Source organism: Takifugu flavidus, chromosome 18 (genome assembly GCF_003711565.1).
Source record: "Takifugu flavidus isolate HTHZ2018 chromosome 18, ASM371156v2, whole genome shotgun sequence".
Taxonomy (NCBI): Eukaryota; Metazoa; Chordata; class Actinopteri; order Tetraodontiformes; family Tetraodontidae; genus Takifugu; species Takifugu flavidus.
Genome location: NC_079537.1, coordinates 10,704,498 through 10,732,185, shown reverse-complemented (window position 1 = coordinate 10,732,185; position 27,688 = coordinate 10,704,498). Strand labels below are relative to the sequence as shown.

At 42.0% G+C, this 27,688-nt stretch overlaps 3 protein-coding genes and 1 long non-coding RNA gene across 6 annotated transcripts; 1 reads left to right on the top strand and 3 right to left on the bottom strand.

Moving 5' to 3' along the window:
• Positions 1–315: 315 nt before the first annotated feature.
• Positions 316–9,072, bottom strand: LOC130515358 (integrin beta-3-like). 3 transcript variants are annotated; one of them, XM_057015525.1, is made up of 16 exons: positions 8,870–8,991; positions 7,988–8,099; positions 7,825–7,910; positions 7,328–7,529; positions 6,931–7,183; positions 6,643–6,805; positions 6,399–6,560; positions 6,214–6,309; positions 6,041–6,130; positions 5,820–5,954; positions 5,323–5,752; positions 2,738–2,960; positions 2,318–2,418; positions 2,055–2,174; positions 1,656–1,822; positions 316–1,466 (listed from the first exon to the last, which is right to left on the bottom strand). In XM_057015525.1, the coding sequence occupies exons 4-16, from the start codon at positions 7,341–7,343 to the stop codon at positions 1,401–1,403; spliced, it is 2,022 nt and encodes a 673-aa protein (XP_056871505.1). In that variant the 5' UTR covers positions 7,344–7,529; positions 7,825–7,910; positions 7,988–8,099; positions 8,870–8,991; the 3' UTR covers positions 316–1,400. The 3 variants fall into 3 exon arrangements, with proteins under 3 accessions (XP_056871505.1, XP_056871504.1, XP_056871503.1); XM_057015524.1 differs by having other exon boundaries at positions 7,988–8,108; positions 8,870–8,980; XM_057015523.1 differs by lacking the exon at positions 7,988–8,099 and having other exon boundaries at positions 8,870–9,072.
• Positions 9,073–12,774: 3,702 nt separating this feature from the next.
• Positions 12,775–14,162, top strand: rprml (reprimo-like). The gene has a single exon (XM_057015576.1). The coding sequence runs from the start codon at positions 13,208–13,210 to the stop codon at positions 13,541–13,543; it is 336 nt and encodes a 111-aa protein (XP_056871556.1). The 5' UTR covers positions 12,775–13,207; the 3' UTR covers positions 13,544–14,162.
• Positions 14,163–17,385: 3,223 nt separating this feature from the next.
• On the bottom strand, positions 17,386–20,033 carry LOC130515386 (uncharacterized). The gene is made up of 2 exons (XR_008947185.1): positions 19,817–20,033; positions 17,386–18,171 (listed from the first exon to the last, which is right to left on the bottom strand). It is a non-coding gene; the product is annotated as an uncharacterized LOC130515386 (long non-coding RNA).
• Positions 20,034–24,567: 4,534 nt separating this feature from the next.
• On the bottom strand, positions 24,568–26,093 carry tcap (titin-cap (telethonin)). Its single transcript, XM_057015573.1, has 2 exons — positions 25,803–26,093; positions 24,568–25,697 (listed from the first exon to the last, which is right to left on the bottom strand). The coding sequence occupies exons 1-2, from the start codon at positions 25,949–25,951 to the stop codon at positions 25,304–25,306; spliced, it is 543 nt and encodes a 180-aa protein (XP_056871553.1). The 5' UTR covers positions 25,952–26,093; the 3' UTR covers positions 24,568–25,303.
• Positions 26,094–27,688: the final 1,595 nt, after the last annotated feature.

Here is a 27,688-nt window from a genome sequence, read left to right as displayed (position 1 = left end):
GGTGATTTAGAAATGTTTACTACTTTTCTGCACAATGCTATGATTATTTTGCTTTCATTTTTTTCATACTCTATTCAGCACCGACTAGTGAATTCTCCATTAATGGGCTGAAAAATTATGGCTTGGCCTTACGCTCGGGTCAATTGAAAGTCGACTGAAAAATATTTCCTGTAGCTCCACTCCATACAGATTTGATATAGGAAAGTGATATTTCTAAAAGATTAGACACCAGATGAATGCAGGGAGGGAACCTTCTTCCTAATGTGAAAACAAATTTGCAACCTTGGTTTCTTTTGAACCAGAAATCAGTCAGTGTTGGTGGATTTCCTTTAATGAACAGTTTTAACAAAATTGTAAGTTTTATTAGCATAGACAAAGAAGAAAAGGCATGGTTACAGACTGAAACTGAACATTTGAAATGAATTGATTGGAGTCTCTTCTAAGAAGAGTTTTTTCCCCTCATTGTAACAAGAACAACTAGAACAACCCCCTTTTGTATGTGCCAAAAATATGTACACAAGATGTCTGCAAGGCCTGTGTGATCTTTGTACTTTAATTTAAAGTTATGAAAGATCAAGTTAACAGCGGATCATTAGATGACCTGTTTTAGCATTTGTTGTGGGATAAAATGTACTTTTACAATGACAGATACAGAAAGATTTGAGGCAGAAAGATATCCAGCAATTCATCAAGACAAGACACATTTTAATCATTACCAACCTCCAGTACAACCATAATACAGATCACAAACATTATTGTAAAACCGGTCACATTATAGAATGGGCACAAAGGTTTAAAGGTTTGCTTTTTCCAAAACCATTATAGAATTATTATTTGTGTGCAAGAGAGAAAAACTATCAACAAAGTGTAATGAGAAAAAATAACCACAAAAATAGGAATGACAATGAGGCACGTGGGAAGAATGGATGGAACATCACCATGTTCACCCTGGTGGATTGTTGTTTTTATTTGCAATTATGATTTTACCACAACAGGCATAAAAAGGCGCAAGTACAAAGAGAAAAAGGTTGCAAGTTACTGTTTACTGAAGCCCCACAGAACCACAAAAAGTGACAAGTGCATCCTTAAAGAGGTTATGGTGACAGTTATAAGTGGCTAACGTGCTTTATGTTTTACTTATGAAAACATCAATAGCCCACATATAGCACTGCAACGAAAATAAACACCCATAAAATCCCTTTTTGTAATTTGCCTGATATTTTTGCCTGAAATTGTTATATATATAAAAAACATATTTTCAGTTATTACATTTCAGTGTTGAAAGCAATAACTACTTTTCAGCTACAGTACCCGTTGACATTGTAAACACTCTTTTTATCCACATCTCTCCTACTACAGCCCATGTTTATGGTTGGAGTTCTTCCTCTTGTCTTTAATGGTTAGTTTCCTCTATATGCTATATTGGTGAAGGTGGACGTGGCTCCTTTGTACAAAGGATTGTTACCCTGGCAAATGGAAAGAGGCACAATGGTGTAAATTCAGTTACACACTCATAGTACACTTTCATACATGATTTTAGAACTTCAGTTCACAGCTCTGTTCTCTTCTACTTTTTGCAACACGCACTCCATTAATCCCTGAATGGAAACCTGATGGGGTATGAAGTTATTGCCTCAATTACAAGTCTTTCTCACCGTATCCCATTTGGCTTTCGCTCTCTCTTCTTCAAACTTGGCGAATTCCCTGCGGTCATGGATGGTAATGAGAAGCTTCCAGATGAGCAGACCAATAAGGCCTAATAGCAGAATGGCTCCAGCCACTGCCAAGAGGACGACTAAGATGTCGGGACCTTCGGGACACTCTGAGAGTGGGAGTATGACATGATTGGTTACACAGTGCTTAAAAAGCATGCAAGATAGGTAATTGTGCATTTTTATATGATCATTAAAAAACATGTTTCTGAATTCTCAAATTAATAGCAGCCTTTGGATGACTCTTGAGGTACTTAAAGAGAAAATAAGATTGAACGGATGGTCACAGACACACACTCTATTTGATCAAATGTCTGATATTCTTGCAAACTGTTGTCGTACCTGGCTTGTTGACCACAAACAGGATAGATTTTCCACTTCTATCCTCATAATACTGGAAGTGCACAACACAGTCATCCTCATCTTTGTATGAGCAATTCACTGCATTATTATCCTGAAAAACTGTTATACAGATGACAAGAAGAGAAGAGGCACAATGACTGAATAATTATTTTTAAATGTAAACAATATTTACCAGCGAATACTGTTTAATGCAGGATTTTACAAGTATTCAGAAATAAAGTTAAAAGGAGTGAGTTACTCACTGATTAGATCCACTACTTTAATTTCATCTTTGCAGATCCTGCTGCAGCTGTTATCTGCAATATAGTCTCCTCTCTTGAAGTGCTGACATTCAACACAGTGCCTGTTAAATAAGGCCTACGTGTTAAATTGTATGCATCTACTGCCTGGCACGCACGGTTAGTGGTAAATTGATGCAATTTAGTGGTTAGTGGTAAATTGATGCAAAAAAACAAACATGAAAGTCACAAAATGAAAGTTAGGTTTAGTCCGGAGAGAAATCAGACTTTTCTCTGTAGCATATGGTACCACTGTGTGTGGGAGATGTTTTTGATCAATGTGGAATGTAGGAATACTTTGATGGGACAATGTTTGCGCTGCAGATGGTGACTCTTTCACAACATCTTTGATTCACTCTCGTTGCTATTAAAAATGGAGCTTACTTTTTGATCGTGCAGGAGTCTGGACAGGTGGGGCATTTTTCACAGGTAGCCCCATAGGCTCCAGGCTGAGTGCACTGGCAAACCCCACACTCACAGTTGCCCCGGCCGCTGCACAGCAGGCCGATGCTGGACATGCAGGTGTCTGTGCGGGTGCTGCAGTTACAGTTTTCACCTTTCCAGCCAGCATCACACACACAGGATCCACAACTACACTTCCCATGATCTGAAAGTGACAAAAACAACAGAAAGGTTCAGTTTGTGTTTAGATCCCATAATCACATTGGTGGATCCAGAGAAAACAAAGTTGGATGGTAGAGGTTACACAACTTCAGATTGAAACCATTTGTATTCATGCTTGGATTTGTTCTTGTGGAACTTTAGATCCCACAAGCCTTTCATTTCTGCTATTGTGTAAAGTTTGGCTAATGCCTCAGTTGTACACTAATTTGTTATTTGCAACTCCCAAGGGAAACATAGCAACTAGCCAGTATTAAAAAACATGTATCTAAGACGATCGCCATCAGCATGACAATGAGAGATATTAACATAAAGTAATGGGAAAAATCTGTTTTTTTCTCTATACATCTCAATATAATTTCGGGATGTATGGTAAGTGCGGCAATTCCATTGACCTACCACTAAAGACTTGGCTATAACTAGACTTTCGACTTGCTCTCTGACATAAATGTTTTTTATAATTTAAAAGTATAACAATAGCTTTGTGGCTAATTGCATTTACCTAATCTTACTTCACAACGGACTTAAATCTTTTAAACACCATGTGGCACAAAAGTAGGAAATGTGCTATTGGGAAAATAGAAATTAACAAGACCTCAGTTCTTTACAGATGGGCACATGCACACAGAGACAAACACAAACAATACCACAGACTACCCTTAAGTAGAGAAGGGATATTAGCATTCTAGGAACCCAGCAAATGTGAAACAAGGGGACTATATTCAATAGAGTACAGACAGATGAATCCATCGAACAACCTTAGAAACAAAGGCGTAGCCTCGGGGATTGCAGCATTCTCAGCAAGAACATAAACAGGATTTGTCTCTTGATGACTAAGAGCAGGGTGAATGAATCATGGTCCAGCTGGGTCAGTCTGGGGGAGTGACTGATAATAAAGTAAGACTGAGGCTGTGAGGGTCCCTCAGACTACAGCGCTAAATAAATCATCTGCTGTAGACTGCAGATAATATCCTCTGGTCTGCACCCTATAAAGTATGGCAACACTGGGGTTTTGCTTGTCGTTGAAATGGTATAATCAATGATGATTAACACTGCTAATATGGTTGTGTAATCTCTGGCTGTCAAGGCAATCGCGCAAACACCTGGATACTTTTGATAGTTTGTGTGCACAATAAATGCACAAACAGGTGAATAATGAGTGAGTAAGTCTGGCGCATCTGGTCATGTGTAAAACTACAAAGTAACCTCTTCATTAATAACACATCTGAAATTAAACAGAACTGTGATGACTGTGATAATAGCAAAAACAGGAAACAGATTTCCCTTTAAACAGAAGAAGAGTGGATATGACCAAGTCCATAAGAGGTGAAGGCATGTGGGAGAGAAAGGATGTCAGGAAAATTGCTAGGAGAAATGTAAAGGAATGTGAGCTTTCCTGTCTTATTTCCCCTATTTACTGACCCTGGAGCTGTGCTTGCTGACTCCTGTTATGGGGATCTGCCCTTATTGTCTTCTTCTGACATAGATCTCTAACATGAGAGCAGTGAAAGTTGCCTTTTCTCTTTAATTTTGATTCTAAAACCACAATACACAACCCTTATTCAGTTCAGTAAGACTTTCCAAAATAATCATAAGAAGACAAAGTATTCACCTATTTTACACTCCTTCTTACACTGAGGTCAGTGATAGATGTACACAGCAGTTGTGTGTCAGTGCTGACTAGAACAAGCTGTGCAGACTCATGTAGGGAGTATGGAGGAGTGATACTGTACCACTCTCCCCTGCACAGCATTCTCAGGACACACATTGGGTTTACAGGACCGACACTGGACAGCTTGTTTATATTCAGTCAGTAAATAGTAACCTTTACAAACAAGCAGGGATGTTCATATGTCCACAAGTGTTTTAAAAGGACCGAGGGTCCACGATTTCTTAAGCGAAGTATCAGTAGAAAGCTATGTAAACTGAGTAAAGTATGTTTACAGCCTAGAAACAACCAGAGAGCGTTCCAATGTCAGATGAGGCCTCTGAGGAGGGAAAAGGAAGGGATGGTAGCTTCATCTTTCCTGCTTTCTTTCGCATGAAGTAAGTGGCCAAATTTACAAGAGAGTTAAAGAATCCAGCCATTTAGTTTTGATTTTAATTTTATGCGCTCATGTTGCTGCCAATGACTGATGCGGCTCAGCAAAGTAGTGTTTAGATTGGGGTGATTACAGAAATGAGAACTTATACTCAAAAATATATCATTTCCCACATAAAACTCAGTCTTCAGACCTTTTGCCAACAAATACCTATACAGAATACTTCTTATATGCTGCAATCACTTTTTTCAGTCTATAATGATTCCGCAGGGACCTGTAAAAGTCTAAATATGAGAACAAACTTACTGGAACAAAGTTCCCCTCTGAAGCGAAGGCAGTTGAAGTCGTCACACTGGCAGTATTTCCCCCACACTTGACCAAACTCATTAGCGTGGCAGGAGCACTGTCCACACAAACAGTCACCTCTCCCGCTGCAGACGGGGCCGTCTGCTTTCTCGATGCAGTTGGCATCATCAGATGGACTGTAATCCTCCACTGAACACTCACATCTGGGGCCGCGGCGGCCGGGATGGCACTGACATATGCCACACTCGTAGGTTCCATTACCGTTGCTACATAGGGAGCTGTTGGCCTGAGCCTCTGCCTCACAATTGCAGCTGCAGGCAAAATCCACAGTGACCTCCAGAGAGTCTTTAAAGCCAAGAGGCTTGATGGTAAAAGTACGGCTCTTCTCTTTGGGGCAGCTACGAAGCTGGGCCTCGATGCTGAATGAAACCTTAAGAGGGGGATATGATTGGCACTTTGCTTTCGTTCCAGATGATTTCCTCAAGGCTGATACGTACCGTGTCTCCAATCTTGAGGCCAGAGCAGGACTTAAGGCCTGGGACAACTTCTCCACTTTGGCATGTGGCGTTAAAGAAGAGATGCAGCTCATCTGGTACACCAAGAAGCTCCATCTGGACTTTGGAGCGAATTTTCTGCAAAATCCAGTGTAATTAAGTATTTGACTAAAAAAGAGATAGATACAATCATGTTTTCAGAGTATAGTTGTTTCGTTTTTTACCGCATACGCCTCCTGAATGAGCTCTATAACATTTCCAGAGTCATCGGACAGAATTCCCACAGTTGTACCAGGAATGAGTTGACTGTACTCCTGAGAAATCAGTCAAGATGATGTGAAAATATCACAAACATGAACAAATTCCTGCTGTATATAAACAGTAGAAGGGTGCTTACTTTGTAAAGAGACACCACATAGCTGGTCACGGCAAAAACTAAGTTTATGTTGTTTTCTGACATTTTCTCTGTCATTAGGGCTAATGAGGGGTAGTCCTGGGTTACACAGAAAAACAAGCTTTCAGTGGGAATCATTTGATCATTTGATTAGAACCCCAAAAAGACTGGTGGAACTTTGCCTTTACCAGGATGGTAGATTGGTTGTAATTATTGTTGTTATCAAGGTGACATTTTCCATCATTGGGTTGAACAAGTCCAGCAACACGTCCATCCAGAGCGAGATGAGTTTTGGCATCAGTAGTGAATACCAAAAGATGTGAGGCATCCCTACGCCAGCCAATATTCTCCTAATGACATTGGCAAAGAAACAAGTGGGATAGATGATTTTCTGAATTGGCATTTTATGCATCTGTGTTTGCATGTTCCTACCTTGCACACCACAGCCTGCATGACAGCGTCGAATCCCCCCTCTGGAGCGTCTCTGTTTCTGGATATTTGCTGCTTTTCCACTTCCTCTGTGAAGCGAGCTACCTGCTCTGTCAGGGACAGAACATTCTTGAATCCGAACTGAGCCTGGCATTTGTCCTGAATTCTGAACCAACAAGTCAGCAAAGACATGGACTCAGTGAAAGAGACAATTAGTTCAACACCTAAGCTTAAAGTAGCCTAATCTCCTCATCAGCTCTATCACCTCAACGCCAAACCTGCTCCATGTACCTAAGACAAGGGTTCTCCACGGCTCCTGGAGGATGGGTGTACATGTAAGGGGACATAGTCTTGTCCACAAAGGCTCCAAACCCCATGCGTAATTTGCTTGTGGTGCTGCCCATGGTCTGTGCAAGTTTGTTCCCCAAGGTGCGGAGGCGGCTCAAGTCGTCCTTCATCGAATAAGAAAGATCCATAAGGTAGTAGAGGTCCACCGGGTAATCCTCCACCTGTTTTACATACACGGTGAACCGTTTAGCATCACCTGTTGCAGAAACAGTAAAGTGCACAATTTATGCATTTAGACCAATATCTTCCAATCTGTTATATCTGTTGTTACAGAGTTATTTTTCCAGAGTAAAATGCACTTTAAGATCCTCTTGTGTCTCTCTAACTGGGTGTGAATTACCTTGTCTGAGAGTCATATGAATCTTTTGGGGCTTCACTTGAGTGACGTCATCAGCAGCCCCAGAGGCCTTGTCGCTCAGCGAGGCATCTTCTTGAACAGTCAAGGTGCTGAATGGAAACTCCACATCTCTCTCACTGCAGCCTTCCTTGACTAGATTCTCCTTTAGATCACAACGGGATAAGCTGGATCCCTTCCCAAAATCCTGAAACAAAAGCTTAGTTAGTGAACTAATTTATTTCACAAACAGACACTGATCATAAGAAGTCATAAATTAATCACTTCAACAATGGCTCCATGACAAAAAGACTAATTTGTGCTTAGAAAAATAGTTTGGTCAAATTACACCCACTGATGCAATTCAGCAAGATATTATTTGAAATAAACTCCAAAATGGGCACGCATGGTGAAGAACAGCGTCTTGAAATGACAAGATGTTGTTGGCCAGCGAGGGGCTCTGTTCTGACTTGTTGCACTGTACAAAAACTTAATGTTTGTACCTCCCGAGAGCACCATGCACAGCTGGGGTGAACAGACAAGCACTGTTGACATGTGGTGACGCCCCGGGATGTGCAGATGTTGGAACCTGAGAGGATCAGACAGTTATGCAACAATAAGTAGTTAACAGAGGTGTGTTGGTGACACAACTGACAAAATACCCACATGCATCGGAGTTTCACAAGAGTGGCACATAACTGGATGTTGCTAATCCTTGTGTGCTCATGTTGACAGATTGCTTCACTGGTTCGTTCTGCCATTCATCACAGTTCCAGGGCTACACTCACTCACCATTAAAACAGAAAGGAATTTGCAAATAAACCGGTAAAAAAGAGCGAGTTTTAAATAGCTGATCTGTTGCGCACGTTACAAAATTAAATTCTACAACTATTCCATATCATTTTTATTATTTATTTTAGTTTTTTTCCCTTGTACACTTTATGGTGCTGGAGCCTTTCCAGCTGCATATGGGCGAAGGAAGGGTACACCCCCGAATTAGTCGCCAGCACATCACAGGGCACCTTGTACCTTGCTCAAGGGTACCTTGGTACCAGAACACCTCCCAAGTTTTGTCCTCACCTGGGCTTGAACCGAGGACCATCCGCTTCTCAGAGCTACCACCGCCCCTAACGTCACGAAATCCTCTTTTTTTTTTAAAAAAAAAAGTGTATTTATTCACCCGATTCATAAAAGATGTTTGTGGCACTGGTGAGCATTGTGCTGCTGTGTAAACCTATTCTAGCGGACTGGAGCCGCTCCGTTCGCTCCTTATATGGGAAAGTGGCGAACGCTCCACCGGAGCAGCACGATTACACCCAAAACCAGCTCATTCCATTCAATTTGTTCCCAGTTTATTCCGAGCTCTTCTGAGACCACTAACTAAAAGGTGATTTTCGCCACTTTACAATATTGAGTTTTTCTCCTGTCACCTTTCTCTTATTCCAATGTCTGGTGGAACCTCCCTGTTATCGTCCACACAGGTGAAACTTTGTCGAAGAAAACCCGCGAGTTTCAAAAGAAGACATCATTTTATAAAAATGATCTTACCGAGAATGTTTGTTGATGTTGATAAAAAGATAAAGAGCATCAGCAGACGACGTGGAGAACTTCCCATGGCTGAAGGCAGTCGGCTGCTCTCCCTGCGGACTTGTTCACTTGTGAAGTTGAAGGCTTTCCTCATTCTTCACTGTTCATGCAGCTCAGACAACTGAGGCTGACATATCAGGGTACAAACACACTACTTAACTGGCACGTCGACACATGTTTCCTCCTACATAGATAACTTCTTATGGATGGAGGTGGAGTTTTTTATTTTATTTATTTATTTTTTTTTAAAAAGATAAGAACATATTTAGATACATGAAAGAAAACGTATTGCCAAACGAAATACCTGCACCACAGACCTACGAAAACATAAATACGTCGTAAATAAGAAAGGATACCACATACTACTATTAATTAAAATCTGAGACAGTAATATTCACAAGTGCACAAATGCTTGTTTTAGTTCATTGTTTTGTTGGACATATAGATCTGTGTAATAATGGGCAAGCTGCTTCTCTATAAAATCCGTTTTGTGTTAATTTTTTCTCTTGCACATTCAATGCGATAGACCACCAACCGCCCAACACCCAAAAACACAGTTAGGCTCTTCGGCATTCTCAAAAATAGGAAGTTTTTATTCTGCCATTAAAGCACCCACGTCTCCAAATAAACGTAATAATTTCCAATAACTGAAGCAGGGAAAGTAGACCTGTGAGAGAATGACCCCTAGTGGGGGAAATACAATACTCCATATATCTATCTATCTATCTATCTATCTATCTATCTATCTATCTATCTATCTATCTATCTATCTATCTATCTATCTATCTATCTATCTATCTATCTATCTATCTATCTATCTATCTATCTGTCCGAGGTGGTCCATGCCACACTTAATTCTTCAAATTCACCAGTGGAGCATATGGCAGCATTCCAGTGCTTGAAAATACAAATTGATGGATAAAAGGCACAATTATCTTACACAGAACTGAACTTTGGGTGCCATTTGCTGTGGCTTGTCGGAGCAGACAATGCTTCTTATCTGCCACTTGTCCATTTATTGAGTCTTTATCCTTGTGCCTTGCTCTTTTTCTCCAGCTGGTTGCTAAGTTACTGCAGCCCAAGTCCGAGAATTACAGCCCAGCAAAATGAGACAAATCAAGACAAAGTAAAAAAGGTTTAAGAGTCAGACTTTGTGCCAACATCACTGTAAGTTCTTAATATGGAGAATCGATGCAGGCAATGCACAGTAGGCAATCAAATCTAACCTTCACACCTCATAGATGAGTGCCATTTTGGAAAGTGCAACAGCAGTTTTTATTAGTAAAAAGGAAAAGACTGGGTCAGATGGCAACCAATTAAGGATGAACATGAAGATATGAAGGAGCCAGAGGAGCAAATACAGGATGAAAAGGTCCTGAGCTGCACTACAGATCCATCCCAAAGCCTTTCAGATTTTCATGCCGTTATCAGAAATAAAATTGCTGCACTCTCGGATAAAATCTGCGATGAGTTAAACTTGAAGCAGCGTAGCATTTCCTTTGCTGGGTTAACAATGAGCCACCCGCAGATCGAGTGAGAAAACATCCAGTCTAGAACATATTGATAATCACAGATGGGGAGAGGGTTGGAGGAAGGGAAAAAACTGAAAGAGAAAGAAAGAAATTGAAGACTGGATTTCTGAACGTCAAAAAAGATGGAGACAAATGCACTGATGTGGCGTCCTGCTGTGGCGTCCTGCTGTGCATTACTGGTGCATAGAGATGTGTGGAAATGGAAAAGAGGTTAATGAGAAGCTCCTGGAGCGACGGTGAGACACAGCAGGGATTTCTTCAATTACATCCATGTCAACAGACAGGTTTAGTGGTGGTAAACACAAGGTGACAAACTCTGAGTAGCAGACAAAAACAGAGAGAGAGAGAGAGACTAATATTCCCCTGATGGAGTTAATGGTTAAAGAAGTAACTTTAATGACTGATGGTTGTTTACTGTAGTTGCAGTGGGTCAGCGATACTCTGTGGTGATGACTCTGCATCCGCATGATGCATTTACAACGTGATTAATAGTCTGGCAAACCCCCAAAGATCAACCCACACCCTTCATCACCTTCCATTATGACTTGGTTTCCATTCAATGCCCAAAACATACTTTTTAAAGGCACTCTGTCAACCAGTTTGCTCCGAGCATTTCACGGCAGCCTGTTTGTAGTCTGTTGGGACACATCCATCCCGGATGTACTTTAATCAGCTAATGAGGGAACATCATCAGAGGTCTGTTCATTGAAGGGGTCGGGGTCCGTTCCCTCGGGGGGCGGTGCGTCTTGAAACGGTGTGTCCCTGAGTTCTGAGTCATGTCAGACAGCAACACAAACAAGAATGACTCAGGGGTTCAAAGTTGGGGTTCAACACCACCTCCTTGTTGCTAAGGCCGTCTTCAATTAGTTTGTGTTGCTAGGCTGCATATTCCCCCACGTTAAGTGGAAATGTTTCTCTCTCCCCTTCTCTTTGCAGGCACCCCCACCCACCCCAGCTCCCTCTCCTCCAAACCAAAATAACTTTACCAACCATCTGTCACTGGGCACACAGGTCTACTGTTGCTTAGGAACAAGTCAGACAGTCACATTCGGATTTACATCCTCATGAATGTGTTTTCATACTCAAGTATCAGTAATGAAGCAGATGTCTGCCTGTGACAGCCACAAAATCTGGACAATTCACATCAAATTCCTCAAACCGATGCTGAAAAGTTCAAAACCAGCAACAGGTTCTAAAATGGCTGATTTCTTTTGTAAGTGGCCACACTCGTATCTAATAGCACCAAAGACACACATAAAAGATGGTAACTTGAAAGAGCAGCTTGTACCTTTTGTGAAGCTAATTGTAAATGTAATATTTCCTAATTAACTCCTCAAAGACAAATTATTCTTTTCAACGGAAGATTTACATATTGACAAGATGAATTGAAAGTACAAGCTAGTTTCCATAATAACACGGAAATGAATAATAGAACAGAACCAAACTGTGCACCAAGTAATTTCATTGTCAATTAATCTGTGGCAACCAAATCCATAACTAATTAGATTATATGGGGAAAATAGTCCATGTCCTTGTGTTAATCGCCATTAAAAAGTCATCTGAAAGTAGGACACCTGTGGGCTTATGAAAGGTATTTTTGGCTGGAGCTAATTATTGTTTGTGCACAAGCTTGTTGATTGGTGGCAAAAATCTACTTACCAGACATTACAAGCAACCCAAATTGAATTTCATGGCTTCTGTTTTTAGACAAACAGAAGATTAATTTGGCTAAGCACATCCAGGAGAAAGACCAGAACTCACGTAGTTGCATTCATTTTTATTTTGACTCTTTAAAGTTTATTATGTGAGCATTTGAAAACCATCACCTCAAACAAATCTATTATTTTATGACATGAAAGCAAGTAAAAGTCAAATGAAAAATAAACATGGGAAATTATTAGGTACTGGAAAAGTACCTAATAAGTACCTAATAATTATTAGGTCCTTTTCCACTTTTCTGTATCATTAATTCAGAAATAAACGACAATCAAACGTAGATAATTGATCAGTCTGGTTGATTCCAAGTTCCGTCCTGCTGCACCGCCTCGTTTTTATTTACTGAAATAAATATTTTCAGGCTTTCAATGAATCTTTTCACATAAAGACTACATTTAAAGTAGGTTTGCGTATATTTACGTATATATTGCGTATATAAACATTTCTGACGTTTTTGATATTAAGGCGCCTAAATACTTTTAAAGTATAAAGTGTAAATATCATATTTTACTCTGTTTAGAGCAAAAACCCATATTAGACATTTGAACCTCGAGGTCCTTTTAGTGTGTATTTTTTGCACACGCAGGACACTCATAATCACAAAGCATCTGACTTCTCTGCCTCCCCTGGTGAGGAATTGTGGTGTGGTCCACGGGGAACTCATCATCGCAGTAAAACGCACCAGAGACTTGGCACAAAAGAGGAGCTTACGAGACGCTCACATTACACTGAGGGGAAACAAGCTTCGCACCTCCGATCTGTTCGAGAAGACTCTAAAAGTCACAATGCCGTGGATCTGAGTTGGAGAACACAACTTCAGTCCTGTCTGACGAGCAACAGTCAGCGATGTAGATTTTGCGTATTACGCACCAAAGTGATAGATCATTGAGAGTTAGACTTTTATCAACCAATTCTTCTACTGAATTGCTCTCTTTCTTTTTCCCGAACACGCTTAGGAGGTAAAATGTTCACAAAAAAGCAGACTTTGAGCTGATCTGGGGTTTCTGCCAAGTGGAGTCGCCTGTCCGTACCCGGTCAACGGCAAAGAAACATGAACGGCTCCTTTTTTGACGTGACACAAGGCGCTCTGCTAAACGGGAGTCAGACCCTTGCCGGGACTCTTGCAGCATACTCCGGCAATGGCACCGACAGCGTGGTGACTGGCGACGGCGGTGGGTCCCTGGTGCTGGTGCAAGACGAGCGCAAACTGTTCGTCATGCGTGTCGTGCAAATCGCCGTGCTGTGCGTGTTGTCACTTACTGTCGTTTTCGGCATATTTTTTCTTGGGTGCAACTTAATGATCAAGTCGGAGAGCATGATTAACTTCCTCGTGAGGGAACGGAGACCCTCGAAAGACGTGGAGACGGTGATGATTGGACTGGGCTAAGGAACAGAGATGGAGCGGAGGTGCGAGGAAGAGCTGGACCTCATATCCAAGGATCTGGGACCTCCAGGTTGTAACAGTGGTATCTGCATGTATACAGACGCGCTGTGTACTTGTGAGGAGAGATATGCAAAAACTTCACTACGACTTCCAAGAGAATGACAAACTGTTTGTGCGTAAAAGGCGGGCAATCGGTTACACCGGGTTCTCCGAGTGAAGTGAGTGTTGCCAACTACAGAAAAATGACCAATAATGTTTACAGGACGTTACCTCATGTTTTCATTGAGTAGGTTTTACTTTTGATTTGAACTGATTGTTCGTGAATGTGTTTAGAGTCGTTCAAACGCATGATTGTGAAGGTGGTGGATATGGGTATTTTTTCTGGTCATGTTTTGGTACATAAAATTACTCCAAATGACCAAGTCTTGCACGTTTTTCAAAGAACATGAATTACAGCTTTATGGCGTTACTTTGATCCTGTTTAGCATGTCTGTTAAATGATCTGTAAAGTGACTTTTGACATGTTTCGCACTTTTAAAACTCACTGATGCTGCATGAATGATTTTTGTACCAAAAATACTTAAAATGTGCAAAATGTGATTAAAACAATGAAATGACTGTAGCAGGCTTTGTCATCTGTTATTAAGCAAAATGCACGTATTATTAGATCTTTTTACAAATTGTTTAGGAGACTAAATACAGTAAATTATTCATTTCGGTAATCAGCGCTTTAAAAGGATCGAGCATTATCCCTTTTTTACTTGTAATTTTCAACTCAGACACACTAGAGATAGTGAAATGTCACCCCATTCAGGTGTCCACTTTAAGGTACAAGTAGCCTTTAGTGAGCACAGAGAGATCAGTGTTTGTACTCTGTGCTCTGTAAAAGCATTTAAAGCAGCTTTAGATAAAGCTGGCGAAGGTCTAGACTGAGCGATCCATCTTCTAGACAACAGGCTGGGCTCATATTGGTTTTGCTGCATCTAATGTGATCTATGTGGCGTACTACCAGCTGCAATCAAGAAACATTCAGGCACCAAGATTAAGTGTTCAGAATGGCTAATGTTTTGTTCAGAAAACTTAAGGAAATTCTTTCCCCTTCCCCTAATTGTTTAAAACGCAAATACAGGAATAAGCAGGAAACCTGTGGTGACTGACTGCAGCTGCTGAAGCATTTCTGAGCAAAGCAGATGCTCTTCTTTGCTTGTCACGCCTCTTTTTTCCAAATAAAAAGGGATAAACATCTTTTTAGATACAAAAAAAGCCACAAACACATCAAACATGTGTGAGATTGGGCTTCCATTGTGCCCCACTCAGCATTTTGGTTTCAATTCATTTCTATTTCTTTCTGCACACCACCTCCTTTCTCACATCCCCCTCTCAGAAGCCACCAATGTTCTCATTATTATTTCATCACTTGTTAGGGGAGCTGCAGCAGATGAAGCCTTACAAACACACCCATGCATCCACGCGTGCGTATTTTGACTCATGGATACGTTGAACACTGGGGTGTGACCAACCACTAAGGCCTCGCTTCAGACAAAAGTTTAGCTGAAAAACAACATGAATAAATAAAACCTCTTAAATAATTAGAGCTTAATGACCGAGAACAGCGTTACACAGTCGCACACATGCGTGTAACAATAAAAAGCAGCTTTTAGAGTGGTGCATTTTTCAATGAACACGTTAGACAGCTGCTCGCTGTATAGGTTTGTGTCCGCCGAGAAAAGATGTTGACAGGAAGGATCCGCTACCCACTGACATTTCTGAGGACCGTGCAACCATAGAAACATAGCAGCTACCATCGATCAGCAGCATTCTCTGTGGCAAAACAGAGCCGGCATCAGTGCACCCAAATGTGGCTCCACCGATGTGTAACCTGTTAACCAGCACTCAGAGTTTGCAAGTCACTGTAGGAAGATGTTTATTATTTATTCATGTCATTCTTTATTGCAAGATTTGGGGAAATGGGGGCCTCCAGTTTTACACATTATTATCTGTCATTTGCACTTTAAATGCGTGGATACGTCCAACATGACTTGTTTTACACTGACTGAATGAGAGGCAATAACATGTGACTACATCCCATTACAACACTGCATATTATTGCAGCCTAAACAAAGCTGGCGTCGGAAGATGACAGAAGCAGAATTTGCAAGGCGGCATGATTTCAATCAACAAGAAATGGTCACAAAAATCAAAGATTGTGCTGCAATTATCCGTTTCTTTATGCGATAATTTATGGGAAGAACTTGAAACTGTGCAATCTGTTTCTCTGATTCCTCGGTGCGACCCTTCTGTAGCCTCGGCAGATGATTCGTTAAATTTGCTCAAATTCTTGCTGAGGTTCCAGAGAAAATGCTTTTTTTTCCCTGAGTTGAGAAGCCCCATCACAGCTGAACATATGCTGCAGAGTTACTGTAGATCACACAACCATGTGTCCACATTCCTGTATATTCTGGGGAGCTGAATCAACACCTGCAAACAGAGAACAGATTATGGATAAATGTAAGACATGCATGAATTAGATAATGGTAACTAAACCCAGCAGAAGCAGTGCCATAAAAACCCATTCGCAGGTTAAAACTTCAACCCAGTTAACACGTGTGCTGTTGCGCAGGTTCATTTTTATCTCTTTGCAGAGTTACAGTGCATTTACTTGTCAGGAAGCGTCACCACTGACCTTTAACAACGGTGGTCTCGCAGAAAATAATGAACCACGTGCTGACCATTAAGTCCAGGCAGAACTAATGATGATTAAACCTAAAGTTACACACTGCCTCATTTTAACAATCACGCCGGTCACAAGAAAAAAGGGGAAAGAAAAGTAAGAGACACTGTGAAGAAGCATTTGTATTAATGCACAAAATATACAAGTTTTCAGCCTCATTTGCTCTATTTCTAATGGGATTTGTTGCATTCAAAGAAAGGCAATTGCAGTGCACACAACACATTTTAATGATGTAAACAGTGCCTCAGATGGTCACAGAGCTAAATAGATGTAAACACTTTACCCTTTTGTTAAAGTACCCAGACTCCCGACGAACACAACAATGATGTAACTTGGCATTTAAGCTCAAGTCATAACATATATTTTACTTTTGTTTCACTTGAAGGCAGATTGCTTTGCTAATAATATCCAGACATAACACCGCACTATTATTTGGTAATTATCAGACCTCTGGCGAGCTTCCAAAGTACACGTTAGCTTTAACATCCTAGATTTAAAGCCGTCTCCTCAGAAATGCCTTTTGGCATGATCACACTTCATCCTGTGCAAATTCCGTTCTCGGAGAATTGTCCTGGCATTCAAGCTCATGAAATTTTAAACAATCTATTATCTGAAGCCAAATGAACAACACTCTGCAAAATGCCCAATTCTTTTCATTCCACAGTAAATTTGAGAAATTGGCAAGTGCTCACACACACACACACACACACACACACACACACACACACACACACAATTAACTCAATTAACACATTTTTATCCACCCATTAAATGATGATCCACCTACACCATTTCACACTAGTATGTGCTTCCATGTTTAGATTCTGTGTTTGTATCAAATTCAGAGCCACATTCTAGTCAAATTAATGCATTTTCCCCCCCGACTGTTACTGTATGTTCTCTCACTACCCGTCTCTCCTTTCCTCCCCTCCTGCTTCCTGTTTGTTTGTGCTCTCCCGATAAAATAGCTATGACATCCATGCAAACATTCTATTGTGTATTAATAGACAAAGTCGGGGGTAAATTAAGAACAAAGTCACACCGGCAACACCTCAGTATTCACAGGCAGCGGCTGAAAGAACAAAAGGTTAAAGACTTTAGTACACACAGAAGGAACTACAAAAGCTTTTTAATCAAAGTTAATTAAACATTTTTGTGAAATAGCCCCTGTTGAGAGGAACCCTACTTTTTTATTTATTTTTTTTAAAACCTGAATGGCGAATGGAAAGTTGTCTGTAATTATTTAAAAGGTAGGACCAGGACACTTTGTATGATTCATTACAACCAATATGCAAATTTATACTTATCATTCACAGGTTCGGCAGTGACACGTGGTATTTTGTGTGCAGATCTGAATCACATTAAGAAAGAGCAGATGTCTGCAATAACATTAAGCATAGAGGAAGCCAGCGGGAGTGGAGTCTTTCACAGAACAGTTGGCAACATAATCTGATACTGCAGCTTTTATAAATGAGCTCTACTTAAAGAATTTCCCTCAAGCTGTTGTAATGTTTGGAACCACAAAGGGTATTTGTGCGGACAGGCTCTCGCTGGTAAGGTTAGCTCGAATTCTCACGAGGTCCGTTGCTTTGGCAGAGCAGGAGCGAAGAGAACGTTGACACACAATGAACCGACATTGGCTGCTATGGATTGAGACAATGGTCATCCTGGACGACTGGGCCACAGTCTGTGCAGAGAAAATCCCATTAAAGCCCTTTCCTCTAATGACCATGCCTTCCAGGGGATGCTGGGTGTCTCAACACATTGATTTCCACTGAAAATCAGTCCAATTGACTGTGGAGCGCTGTACTGTTTCACTGCATCGCTACAAGCTCTTTCTTTGCCCACGACACACCTCTCCAACTTTGATGGCAGAATGCAGGATGACTAGCGTGACGACCTGGGCAGACACAGAAGGAGAAAATGTCTCAATTTGATGGTTAGCATTGCAAAGATCTTGTCTGAAAAGTACGTTGTAGTTGTGGGAAACTTCTGTCAGTCAGCCCTCTTCCTTAGGGAGAGAGGAAATATTTAAAGCCTTATCTTGAGTTCCTTCATGCATTGTCTTTTTTTTTAGATGCCCCACAAGAGACCGTTGAAGGAAAATATGAAACCAACACTTCCTGGCCTGTCCTTCAAACTGTAAGACAGCTGTCATGTCATACTTTAGCACTTGTCATTGTCTTTTCTTCTCTGCTTTACACGAAGGCATTGAAGTGGCATTAATCTCCTGATGAGAATCATTTCCTGAATGTCCAGCTGTTCTAATCAAATATGCACTAATCAGGTGCAACAGGGACCAATCAGGACAAACAACAGCACAGTCAGATAGTGAAGAACTCATAACTCCTCTCTGAGGTGCAATGCAACAAGTCAGCAGCCAAATCTGAAAACTTCAAACAGTGTTTTACAGCAGCCAGAAGAAGACGATCTCATTACGCACGTCAAAGGAATTGACTGGACTCGTCGCTGACGGGATCAAAACAATACCCGAGCACGTCAAGCCTTTGCATAAACACTCTGGCATGATTGCGAAGACACATACACGCGCACTGCTTCCACCTCATAATGATTCCAGGGTGCTGTTGCCATAGGAACAGAAGAAAGTAATGGTCATGTTTCTTGAGATGTGGAGAGGGGTGGGGGTAAAAGATGGGTGTGTGTGTTCCTGTGTGTATGAGTGTGTGTGTGTTGCGGAGGCAGGCTGGGATTAATAATAGCTTTAATTTTAAATCCACCACCTCATTGTCACCAACCATCCTCTACCAGTGAAAACTCCACCAACCACACGAGACACGCTTGCAATCAACAGTGATGCCACGCAACAGGTTTCTTTAAATCAGCGAAATATCCAGCTAATGTGATTTTACTGTCAGCACTGATGCATTTGCATGAATAAATTATCTCTAATGCAGCGCTGTGGCCTTAAGAGTGAGGACTTCTCTGTGCATGTGAGTGTACATGTGATTAAACTTTACTGAGAGGTGCTAATGATTTAATCATACGTGGATGGTTTAGGCCCTGCTCGGAGCTGTGGACAGGGTTTGGAGTCTCCAGGCTATCTTTATATTTTACACACACACACACACACACACACACACACACCACACACACACACACACACACACACACACACACACACACACACACACACACACACGTATATGCATAGGCTTAATTTAACAGCACTCAAAAATCAAGTATTTATGTATACTTAATTTAAACTGATGTTCCGTCAGTAAGAATGTGTGACAGCATGAATTTATAGGAAACTACTTTTTGGTATTACAATCACCTACATCGTTCAAGTAGTAATAAAGCTGAGGTGAAACTTTTCAAAAGACACGTTCTCATGATACGTGATGTGTGGGTTGCACATGAAACTTAAAAATGCACGTCCCTCTCTGGTCCTCTACTAAAACAGGAAAAGTTAAGTGAAGTGTGTGGGCTGCATTGGATGATAGAATGAGGATTTATCTTCTGGACACTTTGCCAGTAAAAGATAGTTTATTAGTCGTCTTGTCACTTCGGCAGTTGGTCCTTACCTGCTGGCTGCCGTTATCCAGCCCCCCTCCTCCTCTTCTTTCGCCTCCCGAAGCCTCCCTTTGTGCGTCTTTGCCCACGCAATGACAGGGAAGCTTTTAAAATAGACACGACTCACCCAGATTACAGTGTTTTAATTATAGGGCTGGAGATGCAATGGGGCTGCAGACACCCCTTCACTGACGTGTGTGTGTGTGTGTGCGTGTGTGTGTGTGTGTGTGTGTGTGAGTGTGTGGGTGGGTGTGTTTGTGTGTTGTTGATTGCTTCATATAAACTGCGTGATAATTAGTGTGGGCTGCCACTGTGAAACTGTAACGCTCTATTATCCATGCATTAATGATTGAGCTGTATTCATTCTGGGCCTGAGGCATCGCTTTTAAATACTTATAATTCACCTGTGGCCATTTCAAACGATCGTGGATGGTATCAAACCAGCCAGATGAAGGGAATGGCTTGTTCTCTCTCAGTCATCTGTGAGCATTTCTCAAGTGTACACTATATAACAAGCATCAGCATGCATCAAGCATGCCGGGGCTTCAGAAACTGCATCCCTGCTTGGAATATTTTGCCTGAATATATCAAATATTTGGAGAAAACAAAGGTCACGGATCAGTGGAGATCGTTGCATTTTCACCTTGGGGACAAAATGAAGATAGAAAGCGAGTTAAACCTAGTATGTTTAGTATTAGAAAGCATGTTTAGAGATGTTTAACTTGAGTTGGAATTGTGTCACTGTTTCCTAGCAGAGCATTTAAAAGAGGCAGCATTTGTTACGCAGTGTTAGACTTTAACGATAAGGATTTGCTGTTTTGAAAATGAATTCCTAGATATACGTCTGGTCAGACGTGTTCTAGTTTAAAGCACTTTGTTCGTTTGGAATCATCCATTTGTGTGATATTTAGTAAAGGCGGATCTTTGAAACAAATATGGACTTAATTCTTTGACAAAGGTGCTGCTTGGCGTCCGCTGTGGGCTTAATCGCACCAACAAGAGTCGATGTGGCGGCAGTGTGTGGGAGTGTGTGTGAAGATGTGTGCTGCCTGGGCGAGCCTGCATATGCATACTGCTGCTTCTGGGTGTGGCGCCTCACGCTGCCTTCCACCGACAGAAGATACTTTATATCCATATGATTTATTCAAAAATCATCTGCAAATATCAAAGGTTCTTATTGATTGACTGTAATCTCTTGTCTCAAAACACAACAGTGTTACAGAAGGTGATCATCTCATATTGCCTCCAAATTTTGAGGGCTCCAGCTTCACCAAAGGACGGCAGCACCTATAGAGCCAGGTACTGTATGTGGGTTTATTCCCAGGCACAGCGCCTCCAGGCAGAGCCTCATTATTGTCCCATTTCTTCTCCCCAGGCTCCCGAACCCCCCCCCCCCTTCCTCACCCTTCCAGCAGCTCCCGCTGACTGCGATGCCTCCTGGCTCCGCTGCCTCCATTAGGCCTGGTGGTCATGTCAAAGACAGTAAGGCAGTCTGTCACCACACGCACACACAAAAAATCCTTCTCAGGATTTCACCCTCGCTGCATTTCCTTCCTGTCTGTCACACTACTGGCTTAGTAGCAGCACTCAGATACATTATTAATGTTTTTCTTGGATATCAGAAAAAGTTGTGCATGATTGCATCATGGGATTTCTGGAGGCCTTTAAAGGTATTTTTTTTAACTACTGTGAAAAGTTGAGAGAATGAAAGTACGAAATAGGAAATGACTTACAGATTTAACAAATCAGGAGCCCGGAAGGCTTTAATGTTTTAAAGCCTTTTTTATTGGATTACTGTAAATCCTCCCATTGGAAAATGGTTATAAAAGAATAGTTCTTCCCAAACTTTCTAACTGAAACAAAACATTGGTCTGCAGGGTGATTTTACCTTTAGTTCACTGCAGTAATTGAGTATCACACTGTTAAATGCTGAACCTCTGGTTTAGACTTTTATATTAATGGTGTTTCACTCAGTCTAATGTTGCTTCATTTGTTCACCTCCTCGCTGCCAGGATGAACCCACATAATGAAGTTTCTGAATGTCGCATCGTCTCCACAGAACAACTAATGTGGTTTTGTGCCCTAAAAGGATTTCAATAATTCATCATTGGTGCGACATATTTATCCACTCACATTCCGTGAATTACATTTTAAATGACAGTGGATTTACAGTAACCTGCGTGCACTTTCCAGCGCTCCTGGTAACAAAACAAATTCATATTGGAGGGAGTTAATAATTCAGCGGGGTGAGTCACTGCTGAATAAATGTTGACTGACATCGAGGGGGAGAAACTTGAGCTCGGCACCCCACATTCAGCACCTCCATTTGACACACTGCGGGTTAATCACTGAGTCACCAGGGAAGACTGGCAGTAGCAGACTAGAAAGTGGGGGGGGCTCGGTCATTATGACTTTTAGACCCTTTAGAACCAAAGAGGATGCAGTCGCGCATATGAGCCAGGGCTCTTAGGTCATTATTACAGACGAAAGCCATTGCTGGGACTGTTTCTCTTTGTTATTTGCAGCCATAATGAACTCAATCTTTGATATACCGGTAATGGCTTTGATTTTTCATCCTTACTGAGGTGGGATTTCCAGCAGGATCCTCAGAAAGAAAATGGGGCTGATGAGGAGATTTAACAACACCATTAAAAGCTGCCTCGGGCAACAATCTCGCCCAAATCAAAAGTTGCACAGAGGAAAGTATCCACTTTATTTTTCCGTTTGGATTCAGTATTTAGACTGCTTTCAGAACCCAGCACTCTCAACTGCCCGAGGCAGAGGTTCTCTAATCACAAGTCCAATCAGGCATTTTGCTGCAGTAACTGGCAAGTACACATTCGGTGAAAGGTGACAACTGTGGAACTTTTTGCAGAAGAGCTATATCATTTGGAGGGAGGTGTGCTGGGAGAATATGTTCTCACTCACAGCTTCACAGCACTGAGAGAAAGGGAGAGAAAGGCTGGCTGATCCTCTCTTTCACACACGCTTCTCAGACATGAATGCAGGGAGACGGTCTCCTCGACTCTCATTCATTCAACATCATTATTCAAACTATTTTCTTTCAATCCAAATTTGAATAAATATGTGTATTTTGAGAAATCCGAATGCAACTGAGCCTATTTTTTGTATAGTTTCTTATTCCTATTAAATAGCAAATAATTCTTAAATGATAATCGACTGTCTGCTGACCTTCCTCCAACACCCAACACTGACTGTGGGCACTGACGACACGCTCGCAGCAGGTACCCATCCACACATCAGCACCCAGCCAGCAACTGATTATCATGTAGATCTCTCCTGTGATGTCACCAGCGTCTCTGAGTTGAGGCGACAACAGCAACCTTTACAATAATGAGGGACTAAGGGAGAGACTTGGAGAACTGCTGATTATAAAGGAATATAGTTTCATTTATTAACCAAATTTTTAACTATTGTTGATTAAATAGCGAATGAAAGTGGAATGAAAGCGGGTAATTACATTGGTCAAATTATATCAGTAAATATATTGTAATATTGTTCGATTGCGGCATCGTTCAACCTGCATTATCGAGATCTTCCACCAGGGGGCAGCAACAGCCGGAGGGACTTACCGTAGATACGAAAAGATATTAAATAGAACACAGAGTCACCCGTGATGTATTTTATATTTAGAATTACACATGAGTTATTATTACTAATCACATTAATCTCACTAGTTTGAGCTTAAATGTGCTGACTTTGTGCTGATGTAGGTTCATGGCACCCATGACACATGCATGACACCGCGTAAAAATAGTAATGCTTGAAACACTGTTCTTTAAATAAATTGCAGTGAGCTTGGAATATAAATATGGGTGATTGCGCATGTGTCCCTGTCAGGGAATCATAGTTTTTGGTAAAGGTTAAAGGAAAATATATTATGTGACATTGAAGACAAAGAGCACCAAATGTGGCTGAGACAGCTGAGTTGGAAAGAATTTAAATGACACACTCAATTCCTTCTCATGCATGGAAAATAGTTCTGGGGTCTGGTATTTCATATGGATTTTGACAACTGGACTGTATTGTGACAGTGTGTGTGTGTGTGTGTTTGGGAGGGGTGCAGTGCTGTAGGGGGATTTTACAGCATTCAAATCTCTCATAAAGCATGCGGATTAAGAGCTCAACAAGGAAGGGCGCAGCAATATGGCTGCTTCCCCGCTGTCTCCAGGGTAATTCCAATGTTTACCCAGCTATTAATACCAAATATTGAGTGCCTATCACAAGCACACAAGTGTCAGTGATAAAATGGAGCGAGAGACGGGCGATAAGAGTTATGGTGAAAATACATCTTCCAGCTGGATGAGGTTTAGTGGATGACAGCTTAATTCTAAGTTAAATTGACGGAATTGTGGAAACAAGGAGGAGAAAACGCCTTTCCTCCGTTAAGCTCTCAAAACCAACACAAGAGCGGAGCACACTGCGCTGAGAACAAACAGGAGGGACTTGAAAAATTAATGAGGGATGAAACTGGAACACAGTGTGTATGTGCCCAAATTATGGGGTCGGTGGTATTGGAGCAGGGGCCAGGCTCCAGCGTATTTGGTTACCATGTTCTGCACTTTTAGTAGTTTCTTTTCTTTTTCTGATTGTGCATATTTCTTTAACTGTTAATAAATCTTCTATCTGTGTATATTTGTCCTTTCATCCATTATTTTTCAATTTTGGTGTATTTAGAACACAATTTCAACCCACCGTCCATGAGTTTGTATTTATTTTGTACAAAAAGAGCAACGACAGCCACAGCTCAGCCTTTATTAGTAGAAATACTGAAAACATCACCATCATTGCACACATTTCACTCTGGACTCTCCGTTAATACGCATTTATTTATGAGCTGTCACTCAACAAGGCAGAGCCAGGTAATCCTCGGTGATGAACATTTTATTACTGTTCTCTAAGTTCTCTTGATTGGAGAGTTCAACTGGCACACCCCCTCACACACACACACGTGCACGCACGGGCATGCAGACACTGTACAGCTTAATTACATGGTCACACTTGTGCTTTCTGTTCTCTTCAAAGAGATCAACATCAGTTGGGAACTTGAACCTGCTCACAGCACTTTCCCCACACCTGCCCCCCCACCTGACCATCCCTCTCCTTTACGTCAGTCTTTACTTGCTCACCCCTTCCTGTGTCATTGCAAACCTTCAGCTAGATTCACTCGTTCCACAAACACAATACGCTTGTCTACCATTCTACCGTTCAGGGTAAACTCAGAGCTAAAAACTTGGCCAGGATTTGGCTCAGAATAGATCAGGGGACAGCTGAACACACCGTCCTTCCATTAAAAGCATGACAGGTACTTGTGGTCACCAAGAAACAAAAGTAGCGCTGAGGACTAAAGTATTCATAACTTTTCAATGTATCTACAAAGGAATCTATTTACATTTCCCCTGATCCTCTGCTAAATTTGGCCAATCCAAACTTTCATCCTTTTTGTCTCATTGGCAGCCCCTCCTTCTTCTGGACCTTCACCCTCTCTGAGCCTCTAGGGACATGGAGCGACCCAGAGCTTTGGGTGCCTTGGAGAACTCCATGAGCGATGGCTTGACCGGGGGTAGGTCTCTCGTGATCTCGTCCACGGTCCTCTTGCTGGGACAGGTTCCGTCTGGGATGGGGAATGGTGGAAGGTCCTGCTCCGTGTGTGGAGCTCCGCGTCCGAGTCTGACGCCGAGCTCAGTGGGCATAAAGATGGGCAAGGGGAGGGTGTTTCTCTTGGGCAGCAGCTGGTGCTCCCTCACCCCCTGTTCCAAAGTGCCCACTCTGAAGACCCCAGAGGGGCAGGTCTGCTGTTTCAGGGACCGGGCCTGCCACTGTCGGGACAGAGTCTCCCTACGAGAGACGTCATTTAGGTGCATTGTTTGCCTGCAGGTAAAGAGAACATTTCTAGTTAGTCGTGGGATAATTTTATGGAGCATCAGAAGTCTTTTTGTGCTTTGAATTGAGGATAGTTGGATGTTTTCTTCTTACCTGTCCTGAGGTTGAGTCTTGAGACTGACACAATTCCATTCGGCGTTGTAGCTCTCCCTCTGAGCCTTGTTCTCCTCCTGCAAACTGCAGGTCAGCTCAGCGCCCATCACCTCATCATTACACTTCTCCAGGATTGAACAGACTGGCATTATGTCTGCTGCAGGGAAATTCGTCTCAGAAAGATGCGTCTCGGGGGGTCAAGTGATGCCTGTGATGAGGCAACTGTGACGCTCGGGGTGGCTCCCGGATTCACTCCTCTGAACCGTCTGTGTCCGAGCTCTGATCCACCCACCGCTTTTATAGATCTTCTGTTTCTATTTCTGAGTCATGTTGTCACTCGACAATCACTGTGCAGAGACATCTGACACCGAGTGCTCTGTGTCTCATTCCTGTTGAGAACTGGAAGCCACTCAGTCGAGGGGTTAAGGGTAATAGGCTTGAAAATCCCCCGATGCTCAAATTCTATGGAATTATGTGGCCAGTCGCCTCGTCCCTCACTCAGCTGTACACTTGACACGTCAGAGAGGATCACTCGGGCGCGGCGGAAACATGTGGACTTAGATAAGACTTAGATTAGATAAACATGCAGACCGACACAAACAACAGGTTTAGTTGATTAGAGGGAGTCTTAATAAAGTTTAGGCAATAATGTACATGGGGGAGCAGGAGAACATGCTAATGTGGGAAGATAACCACGGAGCGGTCTCAAATACACAGAGGAGGTTAAGATAAATGTGACAAAACCTCTGAAATTCTAAAGAAATAAAACAGCGGGGAACCATTCAACTGCTGAGAGTCATGAAACACGATGTCCAAATATGCCATGACAGCACCGTTGTTCAGTACATCGATGACAGCGGGTCATTCCATGTCTACTTGACTCAGGTTACAGAATGTAAAGATGCGAAACCGGTGCCACTCGGTGGCGCATTGATCCACATTCGACATTAAATTTCTGATTTCACACATGTGGCAAAAGCCCGGTCTCTTAAAAAATGATCAAAGCAATTCCGTACAACTAGAGCTCTTAAATAACCGCCACTCTTCTCCACTGACCAATAACATCTACTTCTAATACATCAGTTACATGTTATTTTCCAATGGCTTTTAACTGTATTTAAATTTCTTCTCAGTAGGGTTGCATACCACTGCTTGGTGTCATTGAAAGAACCCAGAGCAAGAATACACTCATGGGGTCATTCAATACACCATGACAACCATAAAATGCCATTTCTGAAACCCAGTAAGTTGGTTTGAGATGATGTCACTCCAGAACGAACCTGACGTAGCAGTCACTAACGGGGGTGGATGATTTATTGTTTTAACTTCGTCATGTCGCTCTTAAGACTCGTGCTAGACGAGGGTGTAAAGAGTCCATTTGGAGGAACACCGATGAGGTAAGTCACGTCATCCCCCCACCGTCCCTCCACCTGTAACAGGCCGACATTGCGGAAGAACATGGCGTTGCATAACAAGGCTGCCACAGCTGCTGGGAAGTGACACTTAAATGAGCTGTCGCCAGCAGAGAGACTGGGAGAGGGAGGGAGAGAGGGAGAAGGGCGATCGCTGGATGAAGCCCGGGCCTGTCGGAAGGTGGTAAATAGAGCCAAATATCATGAAAGTGAACGACTTGAGTCACCAACGAGAAGGTCGGCTGGTCAGCGTGACGTTGCGTGCTTGACGAGAAAGTTAACTTCCTGCACATCTACTTCAGCACTGCAGTCTCAAGGGTTACCAGCAATGTGTGCGTGTGTGTGTGTGTGTGTGTGTGTGTGTGTGTGTGTGTGTGTGTGTGTGCTAAAACTCTGGTGCCGTGTTGAAACATGTGCCACCCTCGCCCCCTCCGATGTCTCTCTTATATAACAATAACAACAAGAAATAGCAGC